This window comes from Marmota marmota, unplaced genomic scaffold (assembly GCF_001458135.2).
Source record: "Marmota marmota marmota unplaced genomic scaffold, marMar, whole genome shotgun sequence".
NCBI classification, from domain to species: domain Eukaryota; kingdom Metazoa; phylum Chordata; class Mammalia; order Rodentia; family Sciuridae; genus Marmota; species Marmota marmota.
This window is the reverse complement of record NW_026000101.1, coordinates 8,355,555-8,381,879: the sequence shown is the minus strand read 5'-3', so window position 1 is coordinate 8,381,879 and position 26,325 is coordinate 8,355,555. Positions and strand designations below refer to the sequence as shown.

Here is a 26,325-nt window from a genome sequence, read left to right as displayed (position 1 = left end):
GTTCTGTAGTTTTCATTGTAGAGTTCTTTCACCTGTTTTGTTAGATTAATTCCCAAGTGTTTTATTTTTTTAGGCTATTGTGAATGGTACAGTTTTCCGAATTTCTCTTTCAATTGATTCATCCTTGGTGTATAGGAATGTATTAATCTATGGATATTAATTTTATATCCTGATGCTTTGCTGAATTCATTTATGAGGTCATGAAGACATCGACAAATTTTTAGGGACATATGACCTACTCAAATTGAATCAGGAGGAAATAAAAAACTTAAACAGATCATTTTTAAGCAATTAAATTGACGATGCCATCAAAAGCCTACCAACAAAGAAAATCCCAGAACCAGATGGATTCCCAGCCAAGTCCTACCAGACCTTCAAAGAAGAATTTACAACAATACTCCTCTAATTACTCCCTGAAATATAAAAGGAGGGAAACTTCCAAATTCATTCTATGATGGTATCATCCTGATACCAAAGCCAAACATGTGTATGTATTATGGGGAATTTAGGGGAGGAGTTGGTCTGGAAAATGTTTTAATTTTGTTTTCATTTTTAAAGAATATTTTCACTTAGTAAATACTTACTGGTTGGCAATTATTTTCCTTCAACATTTTCTTTTAACTCTTTTTTATATTCTGGTACCCCTTGTTTCTGATGAATAGTCACTCTCTGTTTCTTTGCTGCTTCTTTGAGGAAGATGTGACCTCCAACTTACCCTTACCTTCCCTTTTCTCTTGTCTTCTGCCTCCTGACCATCCCACTACCCTCCCTATGTGGCCTTGTATAATATGTCATTCTTTTTGTCTCTAGGACCTGTGAGTACAATAAACTTTGTTTTCCTGAGCCTCTTCTGTGTCTACTTTTGTAGCTGCAGCTTACTATTCATCTCATGAAAATAGGTTCATGAGGAAATAGGTGTTTGTTTTTTCCTTTGGATGTTTTTTTTTTATTTCTCTTGATTGTTGGTTTCCATGATTTTATGCTGAGACTCTTATATGTGCCTTTCTTTTTATTTACCCTTCTTCACATTATAGATCTCCTTGAATCTGTGGCTTGATATCTTTCTTAAATTTCAGGAAATTATTCAGTATTAGTAATTTTCTTCTTTTAACCCCTTTCTTCTATCTTCTTTCTCCTCTCTCTCTCTTGAGTATCCAGTTATACATATGCTAGATTTTTCTACTATGCCACCTATAGTGTTTAGAGTCTTTTATTCTCCTTCCTTTTTTCTCTTCATATATATTTGTATTCTTTCTGTAGATCTGCCTTCCAGCCTGTTAAGCCTTTCTGCAAACTCGTTTAATCTGCTGATCAATCCATCTATTTAGTTCTTAATTCCAGTCATTGTAGTTTTCAGCTCTATAAGTTTCATTTTCTTTTTCAACATACTTTATAGTTCTCTGGATACATGTGTTCCACTTATCATCTGGTTATATATGTTCAGGGACATGTAGCATCAGTTATTTTAGAGACTATGGTGATAGCACTTATATTTGGATCATCTGGGGACATTTAATTGTCCATCCTTGTCTCCAGGTTCTGTTTCTTAACATTTCTTACAATTTTTTATTAAATGTCAAATTATATATATACATACATGTAATTTGACATATGTGTGTATGTGTGGATAGATAGATAGATAGATAGATAGATAGATAGATAGTCTTTGGGCAATGTTTTATTTGCTGGAAGAGGATTCATAGTGTTTTTCAGGAGAAACCTACACTAGGGAAGATTTCCTTATGTAAAAAATGGATTAAAACAATTTTGTTGGACTTAAGACTTGGTAAGGCTTATATGAAATCTGAGTTAATTCCTTTTTAATTTTTTCCCCTCATGGCCCCAACAAAGACCCTGGAGATTTTATCAACAAGCTTTCTCCTTCATGGGTCCCAGACTCCAATGTTCAACTCAAAAACACTATTAGATTGCCAAAATCTCATGATATTTTTAGTCATTTTTTTGCTCAATTTTCTGACCTCTTACTCTGACTACCCTAAGAATCAGCAAATGTTTTATATAGGAAAACCAATGACAACTTGGAGATCACTCACCTGTACCCTTCTTCAATTAAAGGACTTGGGCTCTCAAGGACAGCATATGTTGGCAGATACAAAATCCAAATTTTAGCTTTTCAGATAGTTTCAAAATCTATTTTCACTTTTCTCCCTCTTATCATCAGCCCTTCACCCATTAGGAGGCAACAATTAAGAAACAGTAAATCCACAGGAAGGAAGAAGAGGAGCACAGAATATTTAGCTCACTTAAATGATCCTTTTTCTCTAGAAATTTAACTCTTCATATACTGACTTCCTTAAAAATAGTAAAATTCATTAAAAATTGTTTAATTTATCCAGCATTTATAAATTTCTTAGACATTAGTTATTCCAGTGTAGCTAACACTCAATATTAACTTTGGTTTGGTTTTGTTTTTATGTATTTTGGCTTCCTGGATCAGGTGGAAGTTCTAGGAGGGCAAGAGTGTTTGTTCTGTTCACCAATTCAACTGTGTCTAGAACAGTGCTAAGGAAATATTAAGCAACAGGAATGAATCGAATTGAATACCATGTTGTAACCACGTTTTTTTTCTTTTCATCATGTTTAAGATGTTTTACATCTTAAAGAAAAACTTTCTGGCTGGAGACCCTCCAGTGTCTAGCCAATTCTTGGACATAGTAATGGGCCCAGCTGGGAACATGCCTTTCAAACTAACTAGTTTAGAGCCATTACTCCTCTATCTGTCCCATACACCCAGGAAGCAATATCCCTCTGCCTCAGTCATTCTAGGACCAAATGCCAGGCAACTAGGGATTTCCCCTTGGCATTAAAGCCTGAAGAGATTATGGAAGTTGTCTGTGCTGTTCACCCTGCCCTGAACAGGAAATCTTGACTTTTCTATGGAAATCTTAATAAAGGCTGTGACATCGACCTTCCCTTTTCTCCTATCTTCTGCCTCCTGACCATGCCTGTGTCTTCCTTATGTGTCTTGCATGATGTGTCATTCTTTGGTCGCTAGGACCTGTAAGTACAATAAACTTTGTTTTCCTGAGTGTCTTCTGTGTCTCTATAGCTGCAGCTTACTAATTATCTCATGAAAGAATACACAAAATGATCTTTGGGGAACCTATAATTTATTTTATTATAAGAAAATGGGACTTATAATTCTCTACTTATGAACTTTTTGACAGTCAATTACATGATATATGTTTTAAAAGTTAAAAAATGGAACAGACATGTCTCATCACGAGAAAAGAACACATACACAGGCAACTCTCATTTTATGCTATTTTGTAAATGCTAACAAAAAATGTGATTTCTCTTGCAGAAACATATATAATTTTACATACATACACACAACATGTATACATATGATAAGTTTATTTTGTATTATCACAATCTTTTCAATAATTCTAATTTCCTGCCACCCTAATTTAATCAATTCTGGATAAATATTTGTAATTCAATTCTTCTTGTAAATCTAGAATCATTTTTTAAAATGAGTTTAGCTTCTGTGTTGATTTGTGTATATAGCTTTATGACTGAAATATCTTCTTTATGAATTATGACAGTTATCACTGATTAACATATAATCTTATTTGATACTTTAAAGTTAACTAGAACTTTCTTTTAGATTCCTTCTGCTTATCTCTCTACAACTTTTTAGTTTAAACTTTTTCTTTGTTTCAAGTACTACTTATAAGTAACAGAGTTTGACTTAAAAATCACTTTTAAAGTTCTTTTTGTTTGTTGTTTTTAGATATAAGTAACAGTAGAGAGTATTTTGACATATTATACATATATAAAGTATGACCCATTCCAGTTAAGATCCCATTCTTGTGGGTGTGCATGATGTGGAATTGTCTATTCATTTATGGTTGTCTATTCACTTATGAGCATTCATTTTGATTCATTCATATGTTCAATTCGTTGTACTGCCTTTCCTATTCTCATCCCCATTTCCTCCCCTTCATTCTCCTTTGTCTAATCCAATGAACTTCTATTCTTCCCCTCACTACCCTTCCTGGTTGTGGGTTAGCATCCACATATCAAAGTGAGCATTCAGCCTTTGGTTTTGGGGGACTGGCTTATTTCACTTAGCACATTTTCCAGTTCCATCCATTTACTGGTGAATACCATAATTTCATTCTTCTTTATGGCTGAGTATATATACTACATTTTATTTACCCATTCATCTGTTAAAGTGCACCTAAGTTTGTTCCATGGCTTGGCTATTGTGAACTGAGCTGCTATAAACATTGATGTGGCTGTGTCACTGTGTGCTGATTTTAAGTCCTTTGGATACAAATTGAGGAGTGGGATAATTGGATCAAATGGTCATTCCATTCCAAGTTTTCTAAGGAATCTTCTATATAGACTGCTTTCCATAGTGATTGTACCAACTTCAACTTGCAGTCCTAATAGCAATGTATAAGTGAACCTTTCTCCCCACAGCCTCAGTGTAGTTTTAATTTGCATTTCTCTAATTGCTAGAGATGCTGAACATTTTTTCATATATTTTGACCACTCATCTCTCTTTTTCGGTGAAGTGTTTGTTCAGTTCCTTTGCCCATTTATTGATTGGGTTGTTTGTTTGTTTGTTTGTTTTTGGTGTTAAGTTTTTTGAGTTCTTTATATATCCTGGAGATAAATGTTCTATCTGATGTGCAGGTGGCAAAGATTTTCTCCCATTCTGTAGGCTTTCTGTTAATGTTCTTGATTTTTTCCTTTGCTATGAAGAAGCTTTTAAGTTTGATGTGATCCCATTTATTGATTCTTACATTTTAGGAGTCTTATTGAAGAATTTGGTTCCTAAGCTGACACAATGGAAAGTTGAGCCAACTTTTCTTTTAGTAGGTACAGGGTCTCTGATCTAATGCCTAGGTCCTTGATCTACTTTGAGTTGAGTTTTATGTAGGTAAGAGACATGGGTTCAATGTCAATCTACTATCTATGGATTTCCAGTTTTCCAGGACCATTTGTTGAAGAGGCTATCTTTTCTACAGTGTATGTTTATGGAGCCTTTGTCTAGAATGAGATAACTAAATTTATGTGGGTATGTCTCTGTGTCTTCTATTCTATTCCTTTGGTCTTCATGTCTGTTTTTCCAATACCATGGCTTTTTGTTACTACAGTTCTGTAGTATAATTTAAGGTCTGGTATTGTGATGCCTCCTGCATCACTTTTCTCACTAAGAATTGCCTTAGCTATTCTGGGTCACTTATTTTTCCAAATGAATATCATGACTGCTTTTTCTATTTGTATGAAGAACATCATTAGAATTTTAATACAATTTACATTAAGTCTGTATAGTGCTTTTTGTACCTTGGCCATTTTGACAATGTTAATTCTGCCTAACCCAGAATATGGGAGATTTTTCCATTTTCTAAGGTCTTCTTCAATTTCTTTTTTAGTTTTCTGTAGTTTTCATTGTAGAGGTCTTTCACCTGTTTGTTAGATTAATTCCCAAGTTGTTTTTTTTTTGTTTTGTTTTGGTTTTGGAATGTTTTGTTTTGTTTTGTTTTTGTTATGTGTGAATGGGATAGCTCTTGTGAATGGGACAGTTTTCCTAGTTTCTCTTTTGGCTGATTCATCACTAACGTATAGGAATGCAGTTGATTTAGGTGTGTTAATTTTATATCCTGCCACTTTGTTGAATTCATTTCTGAGTTCAAGAAGCTTTCTGGGAGAGTTTTGTGGGCCTTCTAAATATAGAATCATGTCATTGGCAAATAGGGATAGTTTGAGCTTTTCCTATTCACTTTAACTTATTTCTTTTGTCTAATTGTTCTAGGGTTTCAAAGACTATTTGTTTTGGGGGGATTAGCTAACTTCACTTAGCATAATCTGCTCTAATGCTATCCAAATCTTATTAGAGCATCCAAGCTCTTCTTTTTAATGAGATTACCCCTGTTCATGTCTTATCTGTTTTCTGATGAGATCTGTGACCTTGGTGATCTTTTTGAGCTGTGGTAATTACTAAGCTATTCAATTATAATATTTTGTGTTTTTTGTTTACCTTTGTGTGTTGCTAGAAGATAACTTCTTTGCTTGCCTTTTTCCCCTCTCTCTCTCCCGCCCTGCCTTCCTTTACTTTCTTCCATTCCTTAAATTTTTTTAATTGTTCATTCTTTCTACACTATGTATTACCTTTACAATTAATAAAAATAAGTGTTCGAAATGTTAACTTTTACTCTAAACTAAATCTATAAAGTGAATGAAAATTTTATGTTCATACAGTCAATAATTATACTTCCAAAATATTTGTGTAGGATTTGGAGACAGAGGGAAGTAAAGATTGAGAGAATTCAGCTGAGGAAATTTTGATGAAAATACATGGACTTCCTTCTGATTTTAGAGTTGAAATAGAGTCATAGACCTCTTGTAGTTAGCTCTTCAGGGCATTATTTCTGAAGTTTCATAACTTTTGTTCATATTTCATCTCTGAGGCAATTTAAAATTGTGCACAGATGTTCAGAATAGTCTTTAATAGCAGAATATTTAAATTGCCTTCTAAACCCTGAAGCAGATCTTTAGGATCTTGTGTATCTACACAATGAGCAGTATTTCCACCTTTGTTTTCAGGGAAAATTTAATTTGACCTGTTCCTAAAATTTATTGCTAAATATTGGTTTTCTTCCTAATGTTAAACTAAAGAAATGTAATGACACTTTATCTGAACAAGAGGAATTGAATTACACTTAATCTTAGTAATCATTTTTTCACACCTAGTAATCATATCCACATATTGTGTTTCGGTGCATATCAAGGAGTCAATAAATTTCTGTCACAAAGTGGTTACTTACTGGTAACTGCCTTTTTGGAGGTTAAGTTACTAATGAGGATATGTGAAGACTGGATATAAGTATAAGAGACACAACGAGCTATTAATTTTACAGTCTATAAAGCAACCTCTGGTTTAGAGGTAAATTACTGGAAGAACAAGAAATAAATTTATCAACTAGAAGAACTACTTGAACTGAAGGTTTAAATATTTCAACATAGTCTTACAAGGTAGTGGCTAGCCTCAGTAAAACCCTGTCTCAAAATAAAAAATAAAAAATAAATCTCGGGATGTAGCTCAATAGTAAACTGCCTCTGAGTTAAATTATATACCCAGTGCCAAATAAATAAATAAATAGCATGTGATGGCTAAAGTAGATTTGTAGATTAATGCAAAACTGCAATAGAAGCTCTCTAATAGAAAATATGAGTGAAGCATTTGGGGATTTTCTCTGGGACTTTTTTTCACAATAGAGAGCTATGTTAATTTTTAAGGATTTGATGCATTATTGCCTATGAAATACTGTATTTATGCACAAAAAAAACATAAAAAGGTACACAACTTCCTACCTTGATACTGCAAAAACCTACAGAATGTGAAGAAAACAAAAAGTTTGCAAGTACCCATATCTTGATGGCAGGTGACCTCTCTATATATCTTATGTTACTGTCTTGTACCTTGAAAAATCTTTATGAGCATCTAATAATTTTAACATAATACACAAAACAACAAAGTTAAAGTAACCAAAATTCCAATGTAATTCGCAAGTTTTAACAATGTCCAATTAGTTCACAGCACAATATATACATTCACTTGCAAATTAATATTCTGCTCAATAAATTTTTTAATGCCTCCTTCACATCCTTGTTCCTAAGACTGTAGATTAAAGGATTCATCATGGGAGTCATCACCCCATAGAACATGGATATAAGTTTGTCTGTTGCATCCAGACCATCTGAATTAAGTGTGTCTTTAGACTTGGGTTTCATGTACATGAAGAGAATGGTACCATAGAATATTATCACCACAGTCAGGTGCGCTGAGCAGGTAGAGAAGGCTTTGCTTCTCCCCTCAGAGGAATGGATCTTGAGGATGCTGGAAACGATTAATGAGTAAGACATAACAATGAAGAGCAGTGGCATCAAAATGAGCAACGTTGTGGCCACAAGCATGATGAACTCGTTACCTGAGATGTCAGCACAGGCCAACTTCATGACAGCCAGAATTTCACAAGAAAAATGATTGATGACATTATTCCTGCAGAAAGGCAACCGTACCACAAATGCAGTTTGCACTGCAGAGTTGACAACGCCGGAAAGCCAGGAGCCAGCTGCCATGGTCACATAGGAATTCTTGTTCATGATGATGAGATACCTCAGGGGATTGCAGATGGCCACATAGCGGTCAAAGGCCATCATTCCCAGGAGCACACACTCTGTTGTCCCCATGGCCAAGCCAAGGAACATCTGCACTGCACAACCAGAGAAGGAAATGGTTTTTCTTTTTGAGAGGAAGCTCACCAGAGTGGAAGGAATTGAGGTGCTAGTGTAGCAGATGTCCAAGAAGGAGAGGTTCCCCAGGAAGAAGTACATAGGGGTGTGGAGGTGAGAGTCGAGTATGGAGAGTATGATGAGGGTGCCATTGCCCAGAAGGATGACCACATACATTAATAAGATGAGTACAAAAAAGAGTACCTCAAGCCTTGGGTAACCAGAAAGTCCCTTCAGAAAAAATTCCACCAGAATGGTTTGGTTTTCCCATTCCATTTTATCATCTCTCTTTCACCTGTAAGAATTCAAAGCATTTTTAAAATAACTATTCCACTATAATAAGCCTAAGTATACCAATGCACAAATATGAAAAATTGTAATAATCCCAGCAAGAGGAAATAGAAATAAAATCATAAATAAAAGAAAGGAAGAAAAATAAACAGAAAAAAATAAATAATGTAAGAGGATGTGTATGAAGGAGAAACAATTATATTGATCATTCATTTTGGGCTAGGTTTGTTTTTCATAGGAATCTTTATCATAGATTATGTCATTGAAACCTCACAATATTATTCTTTTATAGATAGTAAAACCTAACATAGGGAAGTTAAGCCTGAAGTCATACATCAAATGTTTAGCAAAGCCCGTGTTCAAGTTCAAACCTACCTTCCTATGGCACATACTTATCTGACATTTTTCTATAAACCATAAAAATAATACACAATGTGTCATATCAGAGATGAGATAAATTACTTAAAAAGGCAGTGTGTCTCCAGATCAGAACTCAGTAATAACCCATAAGTATTAAAATATTAAAAGAAGTGAATCACACTGAAGAGAGAATTGTCAGAAATGAACCCAATCATATTAGTGCCTAGTTGTCAATAGTGGGGGGAAACAGGGTGCAATTCTTGTGTAAAGCCTAATATTCTTTTTTCTCTTTTTTTTTAAATTTATTAGTTCTAATCAGTTATACATGACAGTAGAAACCTCTTCAATTCAGTGTACACCAATGGACCAGAATTTTTCACTTCTCTGGTTGTGCATGAAGTAGAGTCACATCGTTTATGCAATCATACATGTATCTAGGGTAATGATGTCCATCTGATTCCACTATCTTTTCTACCCCTTTGCCATGTCCTTCCCTTTGCCTTATCCGAAGTTCCTTCACTTATTCCATTCACCACCCTCCTTATGGATTAGCATTCACTTGTCAGAGAAAACATTCAGCCCCTGGTTACTTTGCTTAACATGATACTCTCCAACTCCATCCATTTACCTGCAAATGCCATAATTTTATTCTCTCTTAATGCTGAGTAATATTCATTGTGTATATGTACCACAGTTTCTTTAACCATTCATCTATTGAAGGGCATCTAGGTTGCTCTCATACTTTAGAAATTCTCAATTGTGCTGCTATAAACATAGAAGTGGCTGAATTACTTTAGTATGCTGTTTTTAAGCTTGAGGATATAGACCGAGGAGTGGGATAGCTGGGTCATATGGTGTTCCATTCCAAGTTTTCTAAGGAATCTCCTTACTGCTTTCTAGATTGGTTGTACAAATTTGCTGTCCTACCAGCAGTATATGAGTGTGCTTTCCCCCCACATCCTCGCCAACATCTTTTGTTACTTGGATTCTTGATAACTGCCATTCTGACTGGAGAGATATGAAATATTAGAGTAGTTTTGATTTGCATTTATCTAATTACTAGAGATATTGAACATTTTTCCATATATTTGTTGATCAATTGTAGATCTTCTCCTGAGAAGTGTCTGTTCAGTTCCTTAGCCCATTTATTGATTGGGTTGTTTTTTTTTTTTTTTTTTGGTTTTGTTTTGTTTTGGTGTTAAGTTTTTTGAGTTGTTTATATATCCTGGAGATTAGTGCTTGATCTGATGTGCGTGTGGCAAAAATTTGCTCCCCAAATGTAGGGTCTCTCTTCACCTCATTGTTTCCTTTGCTGAGAAGAAGATTTTTATTTTAATCCATCCCATTTATTGATTCTTGATTTTATTTCTTGCACTTTAGGAGTCTTGTTAAGGAAATCAGGGTCTAATCCAACATGATGAAAATTTGGACCTACATCTTCTTATTTTAGGCGTAGGGTCTCTGGTCTAATTCCTAGGTCCTTGATCCACTTTGAGTTGAGATTTTTGTTCATGGTAAGAAGTAAGGGGTTAGTTTCATCTTACTGCATATGGATTTTCAGTTCCCTCACCACCATTTGTTGGAGAAAAGATAGTTTCTTTTCTCCAATGTATGTTTTTTGCACCTTTGTCTAGTATGAGATAACTGTATTTATATGTGTTTGTCTCTGAGTCTTCTATTCTATACCACTTGTCTACATGTCTGTTTTGGTGCCAATACCACGCAGATGTTGCTACGATAGCTCTGTAGTATAGTTTAAGGTCTGGTATTGTGATGCCTCTTGCTTCACTCTTCTTGCTAAGGATTGCTTTAAGCCTAATATTCTTGTCAAAATGCAATGTCTTTTTAGGGTGGAATAGCAGTGAAAGAGATAGAATGATTTTCTATCCTAATTTTTTTAAACTATCATTCAGTTAAAAATAAATTGACTTTTTACCTTTTTATGTACAACTTTAAGAATTTTAAACATATATAGAATCAAGTAACTACCACCATAACCAGATCACAGAACTATTTTATAACCTCCAAAAAATCTTTCATTCAATTTCTTTTCTACTTACTTCTTCCACATACTCACAAACCCTGTTAACCACTGATGTGATTTCTGGCCCCATAGTTTCACTTTATCCAGAATGTCCTACAAATGACATGGAACCAAGTTGAGCTTCTCTCACCTAGCTTAAAGCCTCTAATATTCATTCAAGTTGTTAGGGCTAAATAAGAATTCCATTGAATGGATGTATTACAGTTGTCTATCCATTTATCTTTTAAAGAACATTTGAGTTGTCTCCAGTTTGGGGCAGTTATAATTAGAGTAATGTAAGTATTTTTGCTTCAATTTTTTAATGAAGATCAGGTTCCATTAGTTTTATGGTAAATATCCAGTAGTGGGATAATACACATATAGAAAGTACACATTTAAATTTGCAATAAACGTAGTTTTCCAGAGCAACTGTATCACTTTTGCACTGCAACCAGCAATGTGCCATCCCATGTCCATGAACATTTAGTATTGCCAACAGGTTTTGGAAATTCATTTTAATAGGTATGTGGTTATATTTCATCATGGTTTTAATTTGCATTTCCTAATGACTAATGATGTTGAACATCTTTCCATGGTCATTTTTTTGGCATCCTTATATTCTCTTTGGTAAAGGATCTGTTCATATCTTTTACCTGTTTTTAAATGAGTTTTTTAAATTTCTGTTGAATTTTCAGAGTTCTTTATATGTGTGCTTTATCATGTATGTGATTTGCATATATTGACTCCCAGTCTATGACTGCTAATTCTGTAAAGCAAACATCCATTAATTGCCATTTTAATGAATTGCTATGTAAGTCTAATTGAAAAGGACCCAAAAGAAACCCTATAATTAAGAAGATAACTTCTAACATGGCAGTTCTATAACAATTCACAGTTTGAATGTTTTCAGGGAACTATCCAGTTTTATCACCCAAGAATTACAAAAGGTGCTCGTCACCTCCAAAGTCCTTCCTCAGAAGGTCATGAGCCACCTCTGTGAATTTTTTTCTCAAAAATAGGCCCCTCCTAATGCTCCAATACACATGCATAAACACATACGATTTTCTAATTATATCCTTGTTCAGCACAGAATCCATTGAAAGTGATCCAATCAATTCACAAAACAAAAAGTAACTTCTGGAATCAAACAGGCACTTAACACAGGACATTTCCCCTTCTTAATGAAACTTTACACAAGAGCAAAGTCTGAATCAAGGGCTTTCACCCTATTTCACTCCTCTTCTAACTACCCGCAATGCTCTGCCTTTAGCCATTATTAGGGTCTTTTTCTTTCAGTCTACTTTTCCCTTATGTTCATCCTTTTTACCCTTTAAGCTTTGAGATTCTTTTATACATTAAATATGAATATTTCTTTTTTATCTCAAGCCAAGATTTGCCTTCTTAATTCTATGTTATAGAGAACACCACCCAAATTCCTACTCCTTGATACATGGTGGCTAAGAAGCAATTTTACTTTAAGAATCATTCTTCTAAACACTGCCACCATACAACTTATTATCATGTCAGGTCCACTTTTCCTAGTAGAAAAAAAAAAACATGCATTTAAATACTATCTTAGCCAGTCATTAGTCCCATGGTCTTGGGTATTTTACTTCCCAGAGTCTCCATATCCTCATGCATAATAGGAGATATTAATAGCCTCATTATGAGATCCTTCAGAAAATAAATTAGGTAATGTATGTAAAGCACATAGCACATGGCAAGTACTATTTTGGTTTCCTTCATCTTCTGGTGACTTGTTCTTCCATCATCCTTCTACAAGAGCATCTTCAAATATTATTTATCAGTTACGCTTTGTCAGGCATCTCTCCTTAACCAACCCAATCTACTATTTTTCATCACATCTATGATTTGAGATGGATGCACACAAAAGTTTACTCACTTTTCAATGAATAATCTTATAATATTATAACAAATGTCCACTGCAGTTTGAAACAAGGAACTCACAGACTGACATTTGATAATAAAGGCTATTGCAGTTCATTCATCTAAAATCTAAAAATATGTGTATGACAAATATAATATCTAAAATTATCATAGAAATGCATCACTAACAACAAAAAATGAAATACTCTAAACAAGCTTCCAAATATTCATGCAAACATAAGTCAGAATTTCTTCCTGTTAGGAAGAAATTTGTAAAAAATGATAATGACTCATTGTTCCTCTTCATTTTCATTTTTCACAAATCCAAAGCTGTATTCAAATAAATTCCTAACAGCCTGCCCATGTAAAGGTTCCAGGACAGGAACAAGGTAAAACATTGTCTACTCATGATTACTATGGACAAACATTTGCTAAAGTGAACCAAACAAAGCTGAATCAGTGCTAAGAGGTAAATAGCTACAAAATCAAACCTTGGTGAAAACAACCTGCTTTACATTTTGATCAAGAGTTCAGATTTGCAGACTATTGTGACCTCACAGAACCAAAAAATGATAACTATTTGAAGTGTAGACACTTGTAGTGAAGCAAGGAGTAGGAAATACATTCTGACCAAATAAATCTTTATTCCCAGTTAGACCTAAGCAACCATCTGTTTTAGAAGTTCATATTGCTTTGGATTTACAACTATTCTTTTGATTGTTTTTCCTTCCTCCCTCTGGATTTCTAACTATTTTCTAACCTTTCTCTTGGAATCTTTATTCCTATTCCTTATACACTACTTCCATTAGGAAATAATCCATCCCCACAACACATAACTTCTTTCAACTCAGTTCATAAAGTCTGACTCTTTTATTTGTTAGTTATTAGTATATTTTCAGCTATTACCTATAAAGGGAAGGTAGACTTACCTGATCAGGCTGCCACACATAGCAAATTGTTCCTTGATCTTTGATTTCCAGGCTAGTCCACAAAATTTTCTACAAGGCTGATGGATTTCTAAAAAAAAGGTGTTACTGTTGGGGAGCCAATGTTTGGGAAACATTGATGACAAAGGTACCATTTCCAAATTATTTCAAAATTTTCTGTACATTACAGTCAAATGTGTTTCCAAAGGAAGTATAGTTTAGTTTCACTATTTCAAAAGGAAAGGAGAACAAATATTCACTACTTCAGTCTGAGAATGGGGCACATTCTACAGACTCAGTAAATTCAATTAAAACTCAGGAACACAATTTAAATATTTCTTGCTCTTAGGGACTTCTGCAATTTTCTAAGCCAAAATTTTAAATTGCTTCAGGGGAAAGATGTTCAAAACTTTTTGAAACTTCAAGAATAATACCCTAAAGACTTAATTATATTGGGTCCATTACTGTATTTTAATTAACCAATCATAAGACTTGAGGACATACATTACCTCTTTCCTAACTTGCTATGTACTTCTCAGATTCCTGTTCCAAATGCATTCTTTCTCTTGGAAAATAGTGGACTTTGTCTGGACTTTGTCCAGACACTATTCATCTTACTATGTCCTATTGTTAAAGGAAGTTACTAAGCTACATTCATTCTTTATTAATTCTTAGTTATTAATAATAATAATCACTTACAAATATTCATGCATTGTTATAAAACTTTATATATGTTAATCTACTTAAAGTCATATTTTTGTTTTTGTTTTTGGGTAACAGAGATTGAACTCAGGGGCACTGGACCACCGACGCAAATCCTCAGCTCTATTTTGTACTTTATTTAGAGACAAGGTCTTACATGAGTTGCTTAGTGCCTCACTTTTCCTGAAGCTGGCTTTGAACTCACAATCCTCCCCACCTCAGCCTCCCAAGATACTGGGATTATAGACATGTGCCACCGTACCAGCTACTTTTAAGTTTCTATAATTTATAAAAATATCCATCGTGTTCATTTTAACATAATTATTAATGTGGTTCATTTTCTTCTTTCCATCATACTTATTTCTCATTCCTTGTTTGGGATTACAACATTCTCTTTTCTTCACGTTCTACTGGTTGTTGACATTGGCAGGACTATTTTTTTAATTAATTTATCTATTTATGCTATATTTTCATTCCAAAAATAGTTCTCTTCTCTGTCTTTACTCTTAGTTTGACTGACAGGATCCAACCATTCTGCTCTAAAAGATGAAGTTCCTTTCTAGTAGGGTGCTCTCTGACACCCTTAAATCCTTCAAATCAAAAGGAAGATGAAACTAAGAGAATAGTTCAACTCCCTAATTTCCATATTAATCTCCAAATTCCCAAATTTTATTGAGATAATATAAAAGTGTTTGGAGTTTATGTACGATTCATCTCTTCAGCCCTTATATGATGGAAACTTGAATAGTCTTGATCAATATACCTACTAATGTGCTTATTCATTGATCACTATTAGTACCTCTCCTTTTTTTTGTTCCCAGTCTTGAGGGCTATATTTATATATTGGTTTAATTAGAGTACATTTTCAGGGGCTTTTTTCAGATTACAGTATAATGTATAATATCATCAAATATTTCATTTTATATTTCAGGTAAAAGTATATGACTCAACCATAAACTCTACATCTAAGAATATATTAGAGAAAATAATATATAATTACATATCATGTACAACATATAGTTAAATCTTATGTACAACTAATGTATAAAATAAATTATAAACATATAAATAATAATTATATACATATGTATATAGATTATAACTCCTTATTAATTGACATATAGTTATACTATTTGGTAATTTGTACTTATATACATTATTTACACATGGTTTACATATATATTGTTACATGTACATATGGATAAATAAACAGATGTTAGATGAAAAGGATGTTTAAGAAAGATTGCCAAAATCTCAGGGAACTTCCAATCAGAAATTTCCTACCATCTCCAGGTGGCAATATTTATCAAGATCACAAGTGAATACATACAATTTTGACAACAGGTTTACTTTTCAGTAATTATCATACAGATGTACTGGCATTACCTGCAAAGTGATTAACTTACAAATTGATTAATTAAAATATTGTTTGTAATGACAGATGTGGAAACAATTTAAATTTCTATAAGAAAGGAACATAAAAACAGTGGGACACTATTCTACTGTCAAAAGAAATGAGGCTTTTTTCTGTACACTGATAAGGAAAGATATTCAAGAAATAATAGGTAGAAAAGTAACATTAAGAACAATTTATATGGGACTCCATTGTTGGTGTAAGAAAGATTACATGTATATATGTGTGTATATATTTTTCCCCACACATATCTCTGTAAATATAAAGTTTGTTAATTCCAGAAAAAGAAATGGATAACTTATCAACAGGGATAAGCTGTTTATTTTATATCCTTAAGTGCATCTTAAAATTTTAAAGCCTGTTCAAAATTTTTTTCAATAAATATAATGAATGTATATAATATAATCAATAAATAATACTTAAGCTGAAGAATTCTTGCTTCTAAGATACATACTTTTTCCTTTCTTTTTTTCCAATAATACACTGTATTATTACCATAGGACATAATGATACGTTTGAAAATTATTCTAAATTGCAATATCACACACTAAATGGGATTGCTAAACTTTTAATACAGTCACATTCTCAATATAAAGATACTTTGCATATTGTCCCTAGGAGTTCTAGGCCCAGTCCATTTGCAGTCTCATCATCAAGGTCTGGGCTATTTTTTGACCTGACCTAGGGTCTAATATTCAAATCCATGTCATTTCTTTTCCATTATCTGTTAATGCTTTTATGCCCTAGTAAACATCCTGGAGAAAAATTGCAGCTTAATAAATTTCAGTTACTATTCATGTTCTAGTCTCAGGTCCAAAGACTCTTTCCTTTTCAGAATCTTTTCTCACTTTACTTTCTAAGGTGTTTCTCTTTTCTTAATTGTATGACATAATTAGTTGCCTCGGGATCACACTAAACCCAACCAGACTTGCCAATTTTAAATCTTCCTATTGTCAATTCTTAACATTCTGCAGACTATTTTATAAAGTTTGCAGTTTCTCAATTTGTCAGACTTTCTGGATTAAGGATAGTTACTTAAGACCACAAAGGGCACTAGGTACACGCAAAGCTCTTTGAATAATGAAGACTGTGCATAGATCTGTAAAAATCAACTGTCTGCAAAAAATCATTATTTCACAATTTACTTTTATGCTGTCTTAGGCAGAAGTTTGTTCCAAACATCATTTTCCAACATTAAATGTTGGTTAAAAAAAAAAAAAAAAACAGCACTTGAACTGGGTTGAATGGCACACAGCTGTATTCCCAGTGACTTGGAAGGCTGAGGGAGGATGACAAAGTGCAGCTAGCCTCAGCAATTTGGTAGGACCCTGTCACAAAATACAAATCAAATGAGGGCTGGGGATGTGGCTCAAGCGGTAGCACACTCACCTGGCATGCGTGCAGCCGGGATTCGACCCTCAGCACCACATACAAACAAAGATGTTATGTCCGCCGAAAACTAAAAAAAAAAAATAAATATTAAAAAATTCTCTCTCTCTCTCTCTCTCTCTAAAAAAAAAACAATTTTAAAAAAACATAAAATAAAATGAACTAGTAATGTAGCTCAATGGTAAAGCAACTTTGGGTTAAATTAAATATAGATTGCCAAATAAATAGCATGTTAGCATGTGGTGACCTAAGAAAATTTGTAGATTGATGTAAAACTGCAATAGAAGCTCTCCAATAGAAAATATGAGTGAAGCATTTTGGGGATTTTCTCTGTGGCTTTTTTTCACAATAGAGAGCTTTGTTTATTTTTAATGATTTGATGAATTGTTGCGTATGAAATAATGTATGTATGCAAAAAAAGAACATAAAAAGATACACAATTTTCTACCTTGATACTGCAAAAAAAATACAGAATATGAAGAAACTGTTCAAAAAGTTTGCAAGTACCCATCTCTTGATGGCAGGTGACCTCTCATCTATGTCTTACCTTACTATCTTGTACAATGAAAATTCTTTATGAGCATCTAATAATTTTAACATGATACACAAAACAGCAAAGATAAAGTAAAAGTAACCAAAATTCCAATGTAATTCTCAAGTTTGAACAATGTCCAATTAGTTCACAGCACAATATATACATTCACTTGCAAATTAATCTTCTGCTCAGTAAATTTTTTAATGCCTCCTTCACATCCTTGTTCCTAAGACTGTAGATTAAAGGATTCATCATGGGAGTCATCACCCCATAGAACATGGATATAAGTTTGTCTGTTGCATCCAGACCATCTGAATTAAGTGTGTCTTTAGACTTGGGTTTCATGTACATGAAGAGAATGGTACCATAGAATATTATTACTACAGTCAGGTGCGCTGAGCAGGTAGAGAAGGCTTTGCTTCTCCCTTCAGAGGAACGAATCTTGAGGATGCTGGAAATGATTAATGAGTAAGATATGACAATCAAGAGAAGTGGCATTAAAGTGAACAAAGTTGTGGCCACAAGCATGATGAACTCATTACCTGAGATGTCAGCACAGGCCAACTTCATGACAGCCAGAATTTCACAAGAAAAATGATTGATGACATTATTCCTGCAGAAAGGCAACCATACCACAAATGCAGTTTGCACTGCAGAGTTGACAACGCCTGAAAGCCAGGAGCCAGCTGCCATGGTCACATAGGAATTCCTGTTCATGATGATGAGATACCTCAGGGGATTGCAGATGGCCACATAGCGGTCAAAGGCCATCATTCCCAGGAGCACACACTCTGTTGTCCCCATGGCCAAGCCAAGGAACATCTGCACTGCACAGCCAGAAAAGGAAATGGTCTTTCTTTTTGAGAGGAAGCTCACCAGAGTGGAAGGAATTGAGGTGCTAGTGTAGCAGATGTCCAAGAAGGAGAGGTTCCCCAGGAAGAAGTACATAGGGGTGTGGAGGTGAGAGTCGAGTATGGAGAGTATGATGAGGGTGCCATTGCCCAGAAGGATGACCACATACAATAATAAGATGAGTACAAAAAAGAGTACCTCAAGCCTTGGGTAACCAGAAAGTCCCTTCAGAAAAAATTCCACCAGAATGGTTTGGTTTTCCCATCCCATTTTATCATCTCTCTTTCACCTGTAAGAATTCAAAGAATTTTTTATGTTTTATTTTTTATAGTAAGGACTTTTCTTCTTCTTTTTAAAATTTTTTATTTGTTTTAATTAGTTATATATGACAGTAGATGGGACATAATTTCTCATTCTTCTGAGTATACATATTGTAGAATCACATTGGGCATACAGTCACATACATGCATAAAGTAATAATGTCTGTTTCATTCTACATTCTTTCTTATCCCCACATCCCTCAAAGAATTTTTTAAATAATAATTTCTTCACTAAGAATATATCTTCCAACAGGGCAATTCTATAAACTTCTCACTTTGAATGTTTTTACTAAAATACCCATTATATCACCCAAGAATTAGGAATGGTGTTCATCACCTCCAAATCCTTCTTCAGAAGGTCATGAACCACCTCAGTGAATTTTTTCTCAAAAATAGCCCCTTCCTAATGATCCTATATACATGCATAAACACATACGAATTTCCAGTTATATCCTTGTTCAGCACAGAATCCATTGAAAGTGATCCAATCAATTCACAAAACAAAAAGTAATTTCTGGAATCAAACAGGCACTTAACACATACATTTCCCCTCCCTAATGAAACTTTACACAAGAGCAAAGTCTGAATTAAGGGCTTTCACCCTATTTCACTCCTCTTCTAACTACCCACAATGCTCTGCCTTTAGCCATTATTAGGGTCTTTTTCTTTCAGTCTACTTTTCCCTTTATGCTTTGAGATTTTTTTATACATTAAATATGAATATTTCTTTTTTATCTCAAGCCAAGATTTGCCTTCTTAATTCTATGTTATAGAGAACACCACCCAAATTCCTACTCCTTGATACATGGTGGCTGTGAAGCAATTTTACTTTAAGAATCATTCTTCTAAATACTGCCACCATACAACTTATTATCATGTCAGGTCCACTTTTCCTAGTAGAAAAAAAAAAAACATGCATTTAAATACTATCTTAGCCAGTCATTAGTCCCATGGTCTTGGGTAATTTACTTCCCAGAGTCTCCATATTCCCATGCATAACAGGGAGATTTTAATAGCCTCATTATGAGATCCTTCAGAAAATAAATTAGGTAATGTATGTAAAGCACGTCGCACATGGCAAGTACTATTTTGATTTCCTTCATCTTCTGGTGACTTGTTCTTCCATCATCCTTCTACAAGAGTATCTTCAAATATTATTTATCAGTTACGCTTTGTCAGTCATCTCTCCTTAACCAATCCAATCTACTATTTTTCATCACATCTATGATTTGAGATGGATGCACACTATAGCAAAAGTTTACTCACTTTGCAATGAATAATCTTATACTATTATAACAAAAGTCCACGGCAGTTTGAAACAAAGAACTCACAGACTGACATTTGATAATAAACACTATTGCAGTTCATTCATCTAAAATCTAAATGTATGTGTAATACAAATATAATATCTAAAATTATCATAGAAATGCATCACTAACAACAGCAAAATGAAATACTCAAAACAAGCTTCCAAATACTTATGCAAACATAAGTCAGAATTTCTTCATGTTAGATAATGACTCATTGTTTCTCTTCATTTTCTTTTTTCACAAATCCAATGATGTATTCAAGAACAATAAATGACACATTCCAAACAAACTGCCCATGTAAAGGTTCTAGGACAGGAACAAGGTAAAACATTGTCTACTCATGATTACTATGGACAAACATTTGCTAAAGTGAACCCAACAAAGCTGAATTGGTGCTAAGTGGTAAATAGCTACAAAATCAGACTTTGGTGAAAACAACCTGCTTTATATTTTGATCAAGAGTTCAGATCTGCAAACTATTGTGACCTCATAGAACCAAAGAAAATGATAAATTTGAAGTGTAGACACTTGTAGTGAAGCAAGGAGTAGGAAATACATTCTGACCAAATAAATCTTTATTCCCCGTTAGACCTAAACAACCATCTGTTTTAGAAGTTCATATTGCTTTGGATTTACAACTATTCTTTTGGTTGTTTTTCCCTCCCCCCCCCAATTTTCTACCTATTATTTAAGACCTTTCTCTTGGAATCTTTATTCCTATTCCCTACACACTATTTCTAGTAGAAAATAGTCCAGCCTCACAACATATGTGTTCTTTCAACTCAGTTCATAAAGACTGTCTCTTTCTTTTATTTGTTAGTTATTAGTATTTTTTCAGCAATTATCTATAAAGGGATAGTCTTACCTGGTCAGGCTGCCACACATAGTTAAATTTTTCCTTGATCTTTGATTTTCAGGCTAGTCTACAAAATTTTCTATGAGGCTGATGGGTTTCTAAAAAAAAAAAAATTAAAAAAAAGTGTTACCTTTGGAGAGCCAGATGGACATAGAATTTGGAAAATATTGATGACAAAGTTACCATTCCCAAATTATTTCAAAATTTTCTGTACATTACAGTCAAAATTGTTTCCAAAGGACGTATAGTTTAATTTCACTAGTTCAGAAGGGAAGGGAGAACAAATATTCACTAGTTCAGTCTGAGAATGGGGCACATCGTGAAGGCCCAGTAAATTCTCTAAAGAATCTTTTTAGGCTCAGGAAGGCAATTTAAATATTTCATGCTCTTAGGGACTTCTGCAATTTTCTAAGCCAAAATTTTAAATTGCTTCAGGGGAAAGATGTTCAAAACTTTTTGAAACTTCAAGAATAATACCCTAAAGACTTAATTATATTGCTCACATTACTGTATTTTAAATAACAAATAAGAAGTCTTGAGGATATTCATTACCCCATTCCCAAGTTTCTATATACTCCTTAGATTCTTATTCCAAATGCATTTTAATCACTTTGTTCATCTATCTTATTATGTCCTATTGGTAAATGGAAGTTATTAGGCTACATGAATTCTTTATTAATTCTTGGTTATTAGCAATAATAATAACTTACATATTTTATGCATTGTTATAAAATTTTTATATATGTTAATTTAATTTTTTACATATATATAATATATACATATATAGAGAGAGAGTTCATATTGTATATTCCCCCTTTGGTTTTCATGGAATGAACTTGACCACTGAGCCACATCCTCAGTCCTCTTTTGTGTTTTATTTGGAGACAGGGTCTCATTGATTTGTTTAGTGCCTTGTTTTTGCTGAGGCTGGCTTTGAACTCACAATCCTCCCTTGCTTTAGCCTCCCAACCTCTGCGATTACACGTGTGTGCCACCACACCTAGCTGTACCTAAGTCATATTTGATAAATCAGTAAAAGAAGAAAATGGTTTTACTATACTAATAATATTTGGCTCTGAAACAGATTGTAAATGTAGGTGGCATTTTGAAATTCACAACAAATTAAGAAATTTTTGAACTGTACGAAGGAAACCTAAAAGATATCAAGCTATTCAGTTTTTTATAGTGTTTTAAAAGGTAATTTGTAACTTCATTCTAATTGGGTATTCCAAAAAATTTACCTAATGGGATATATGTATCACCTATATTAATCACATTGGCATAATTAATAATTAATACATTGGCAATGGTAAATATGTGTAAGTTCCAGACACTCTGCGCCCCTTGGCCATCTGATCTCTACTCCTGCAGAAATGATCCTCCTTCATTGAATTACTCCACTCAAATAATGAACATAATTTGTTAACCACAAAACACTAAAATCACAGCACATAAGAAGAAATAAGTTAAAACTGAATGTTCCTCATTGTTTGTAATGTTTATTGATCAACCTGATCACACGAATTGATTCCTGGCCATCTTCTCAAGTCTCGCCACCTTATGGCTGAGCTTTTTTTTTAGGAACAGAACAACAACCAATTATTGTGGTTTTCTTTTTTAGAATCTATTTTACTTTTAAAAATCAAGTTTTTTGGCAAAGTTTTAATTGTTCTTTTATCAGTACCAAATAGGAGTGAAACCTGGCCTATCCAGTTTTCACTGCTCTGTTTATAAAGCCTGAATAGTTAAATAAAACTTATACTTTTATCAATCTCTCATTTAAGCTAGACACAGGTGATAATTTTATAAAGCAAATTTGCCCCTCAATAACAAGTATTTTAAAGTATACTATCCTTTCTGCCACAATCTAGGATGTGGGAAACATCAATGAGCATGAAGTACAACACAGCCTCAGTGTGTAACATACACAAATGTGAAGAAATTCCCTAATCATTTATATTAAGGTTTTTACGTTATTTACCGAATCAATTTTTCTAATGTAATTAGGTATCATCTTCATTTGTTTCTTTTATGTGGAATTGTTTTGTTCTATCTAAATGTGTCTGTATTAATTTTCAAAGTTAGGAAATTTTAGAAAAGATACCATGGTAATTTTTTTGATAAATCTTGTTCTGGATAAAAATGCAGAATTCTGTTTTTGTCTTTCTTTTATTTAACTATACTAGTATAAGTATTTTTTCAATAATATAAATTCTTCAAAAAAATCTATTTAGTAATTACAAATAGTCCATTAAGTGAATGTACTATGACAATTTCATAATTCTCCATCATCAAATGATTATAGAAGGGTAACATGTAATGATAGCCAAGTTATCCAATACCCTAAAGCCTATGTGAAATCATTTATTAGTAACTATCCCTAGTCTAATATTTTTTTGTTCTCTTTATCCAAACAAATTTTGTGACTCCACCTTAGAGAAGTAAACATAAATGTAGAGAAGGTTTCTAGCAAAAAGATATTCAACACTATGCTCTTTTGAAAGGTCAAACATTTGGAATCAATCAATTGGTTTTTAACAGAGTTATTCTAGCATTGCAAAAGAAATACAGTTAATGGCCTCTATGCAATTAATTATCTTTTTCTCAAAAGCACCTAAAGAGATGGGTGGATCCCATAGGGATGTTTTCAAGTAAAATCTTTTGGCAGCAATTACTTCAAGGATGTTAGAGTGCCAAATGTACAACCTTATCAGCATAAAATAATTGTTTATTGTCTGAAAGTAAATAGGACCAAACATTCTGGAGAAATTACATGAAAAGAAATCCCACTTGACTCATACCTTCTCTTATTAGCTTCAGTACAAACCTAACTATTGATGCTCATTCAAAGCCTCAGTGTTTTGGGTACACTAATAGTAGGCTGGTTGTGACTTACAGTCAATCAAATTCCAGTCACAAACAGTACCAAATAGGAGTGAATCTTGGCCTTTCCATTCTTCACTGCTCTGTTTATAAAGCCTGAATAGTTAAATAAAACTTAAATTAGATAAGAGTCCTTTCAAGAACCACTAGGATAAGAAATCATCTTTTATGTGGACCATGATTTAATTAGGGAGTAGCATAACCTGACAACAAATGACCAACATAGCAAATCCTACACAATAACCAAAACTATTGTTTGAAGATTCTGATTCATTAATCATCCATTGAATGAGTTAATTTATTTATCTAGGACTATATTTTGTAGCTGAGGTAGAATACAATTCTATGATTCATTTACTATAAACAGGAAGGTCAGCTGCTAAAATTTACCAATTAAGTTTTTAAAGACTAAAATCAGTTGCTCCTTACTGGTGGGTGCACATCTCAGGTACTTGAGCCAAACCAAAATTCCTTCCTTAGGAAAATGATGGCTCTAACTACAATTCATCAAGTGCACAAAGAATGACTTTCTTGGACAGGAACAGAATGCAGGCTCCATGGAAAGCAATGTGATTGCTTCTGTTCCTTGAATCTAGCAACACAAAACCAAAATAAACCACACAGTAGTCTCACCTCCAAGTGTCACCAGAATGTTCTTTCACTTGGAATACAAATTGCCATCCACATAACATACCAATGATGCTTTCCAAGACATAGGAGACAGATGGTCTGAAAGGCCTTGCTACGCAATCATGTTCTGAAGACAAGCAGCATCAACATCACCCAGGAGCATGTTAATAAATGAAGATCTCAGGACTCACATCAGACCCACTAAATCAGAATTATTTTCAAAGATTCCCCAAGTGATTGCTAGAAATTTTAAAGTTTAAGAATCACTCAAGCATATCCATGTTTTTTTCCCTGGATTGCCCTTTAGAATCACCTGGAGAATATTATTTTAAAAGATGCCTGATTCCCAGCCCTTAGGCACCATCCATAATTGTTGGATAACAATAAAGTCTAATAATAAAAAATGCATGCATTAAAACAAAAAGCTTCTCCACAGCAAAGGAAAAAGAGCATGAAAAGAGAACCTACAGAATGGGAGAAAATCTTTGCCAGCTACTTCTCCAATAGGGAATTAATAAGCAGAATATAAAAAGAACTCAAAATAAATAATTGACTCAATAAATGAGTGAAAGATCTAAAGAGATATTTCTCAAAAGAAGAAATATAAATGGCCAACAAATATGTGAAAACATCTTCAACATCCTAGGCAATTAGGGAGATACAGATCAAACCTACACTAAGGTTTCAACTCACTTGAGTTAGAATGGCATTCATGAAGAAGATGAATAATGACAATTGCTGTCAAGGATCAGGGGTGCATGGAAGGTATACTTACACAGAGTCAATGGGACTGCAAATTATTACAACCACTTTAGAAAGTAATAGAGCGATTTCTCAAAAAACTAGGAATGGAACCACTATATGACCTAGTGTGGGGAGCCACTCTGAATGACTTGTGCCTTCCGCCCTGAAGCCAGAGGCTTTGACCATCACTACATTTCATAGTCATCTGGACATTGTCCTGGTTCAGGAAGTTGAGGGTGTGTCTTCAAATGTAGGCGATGCCCCTTGGACTGAATTACACTCACCTGTCCCTTGTAACCCTGCCCCTCTGGCCTTTTTTGGATGAAACTTTCTAAGAACAAGGGTGCTCCCAATAAAAGCCCACTTCCAAATGTGCTCACTGTCTCTTGCCAGCCTCTCATGACTTTCTCTTGCTCTCCCATTTGGGGAGCCTGAGGCCAAGAGCAGAGAAGCCGTCCTGAAGCTTGTTTAAAGGTAAAGTGTGTGTCTGTGTTTTATTTGGTGTCCCTGGAAATTCACATGAACGACCTTAGTTCAGCTGTCTGTGCGAGTAAGGGGCAGCAACCTAGTTATTCTACCCCTTGGTATTTATCCACAATAATTAAAATCAGCATAATATAGTGATACATACATACCAACGTTTATAGCAGCACAATCCACAATAGCCAAGTTATGGAATCAGCTTAAGTGGCCATCAGTCGATGAATGGATAAAGGAAATTTGTTGTATATACACAATGGTGTTCTATTCTACCATAAAAAGGAATGAAATTATGACATTTTCTGTTAAATGGATGAAAATGTAGAACATTATGGTAAGTGAAATAAGCCAGACTCAGAAGATCAATGGTCAAATATTTTATCTCCTATGCAAAAGTTAGAGGGGGGGAAAAAAGGAGTTTAAAAAGATAGACCTCATGAAAACAGAAGGAA

At 34.0% G+C, this 26,325-nt stretch overlaps 2 protein-coding genes and 1 long non-coding RNA gene across 3 annotated transcripts; 1 reads left to right on the top strand and 2 right to left on the bottom strand.

The window, feature by feature from the left end:
* LOC125610678 lies at positions 1-16,858 on the top strand. The gene is made up of 3 exons (XR_007340675.1): positions 1-139; positions 2,916-2,918; positions 16,849-16,858. It is a non-coding gene; the product is annotated as an uncharacterized LOC125610678 (long non-coding RNA).
* On the bottom strand, positions 5,985-26,081 carry LOC107147738 (olfactory receptor 13C9-like). The gene is made up of 5 exons (XM_015492244.2): positions 24,033-26,081; positions 21,146-21,234; positions 18,849-18,939; positions 13,762-13,849; positions 5,985-8,566 (listed from the first exon to the last, which is right to left on the bottom strand). The coding sequence occupies exon 5, from the start codon at positions 8,545-8,547 to the stop codon at positions 7,591-7,593; it is 957 nt and encodes a 318-aa protein (XP_015347730.1). The 5' UTR covers positions 8,548-8,566; positions 13,762-13,849; positions 18,849-18,939; positions 21,146-21,234; positions 24,033-26,081; the 3' UTR covers positions 5,985-7,590.
* LOC107147737 (olfactory receptor 13C9) lies at positions 17,330-18,933 on the bottom strand. The gene has a single exon (XM_048783283.1). It carries the CDS (start codon positions 18,918-18,920, stop codon positions 17,964-17,966), a length of 957 nt encoding a protein of 318 aa, XP_048639240.1. The 5' UTR covers positions 18,921-18,933; the 3' UTR covers positions 17,330-17,963.
* Positions 26,082-26,325: the final 244 nt, after the last annotated feature.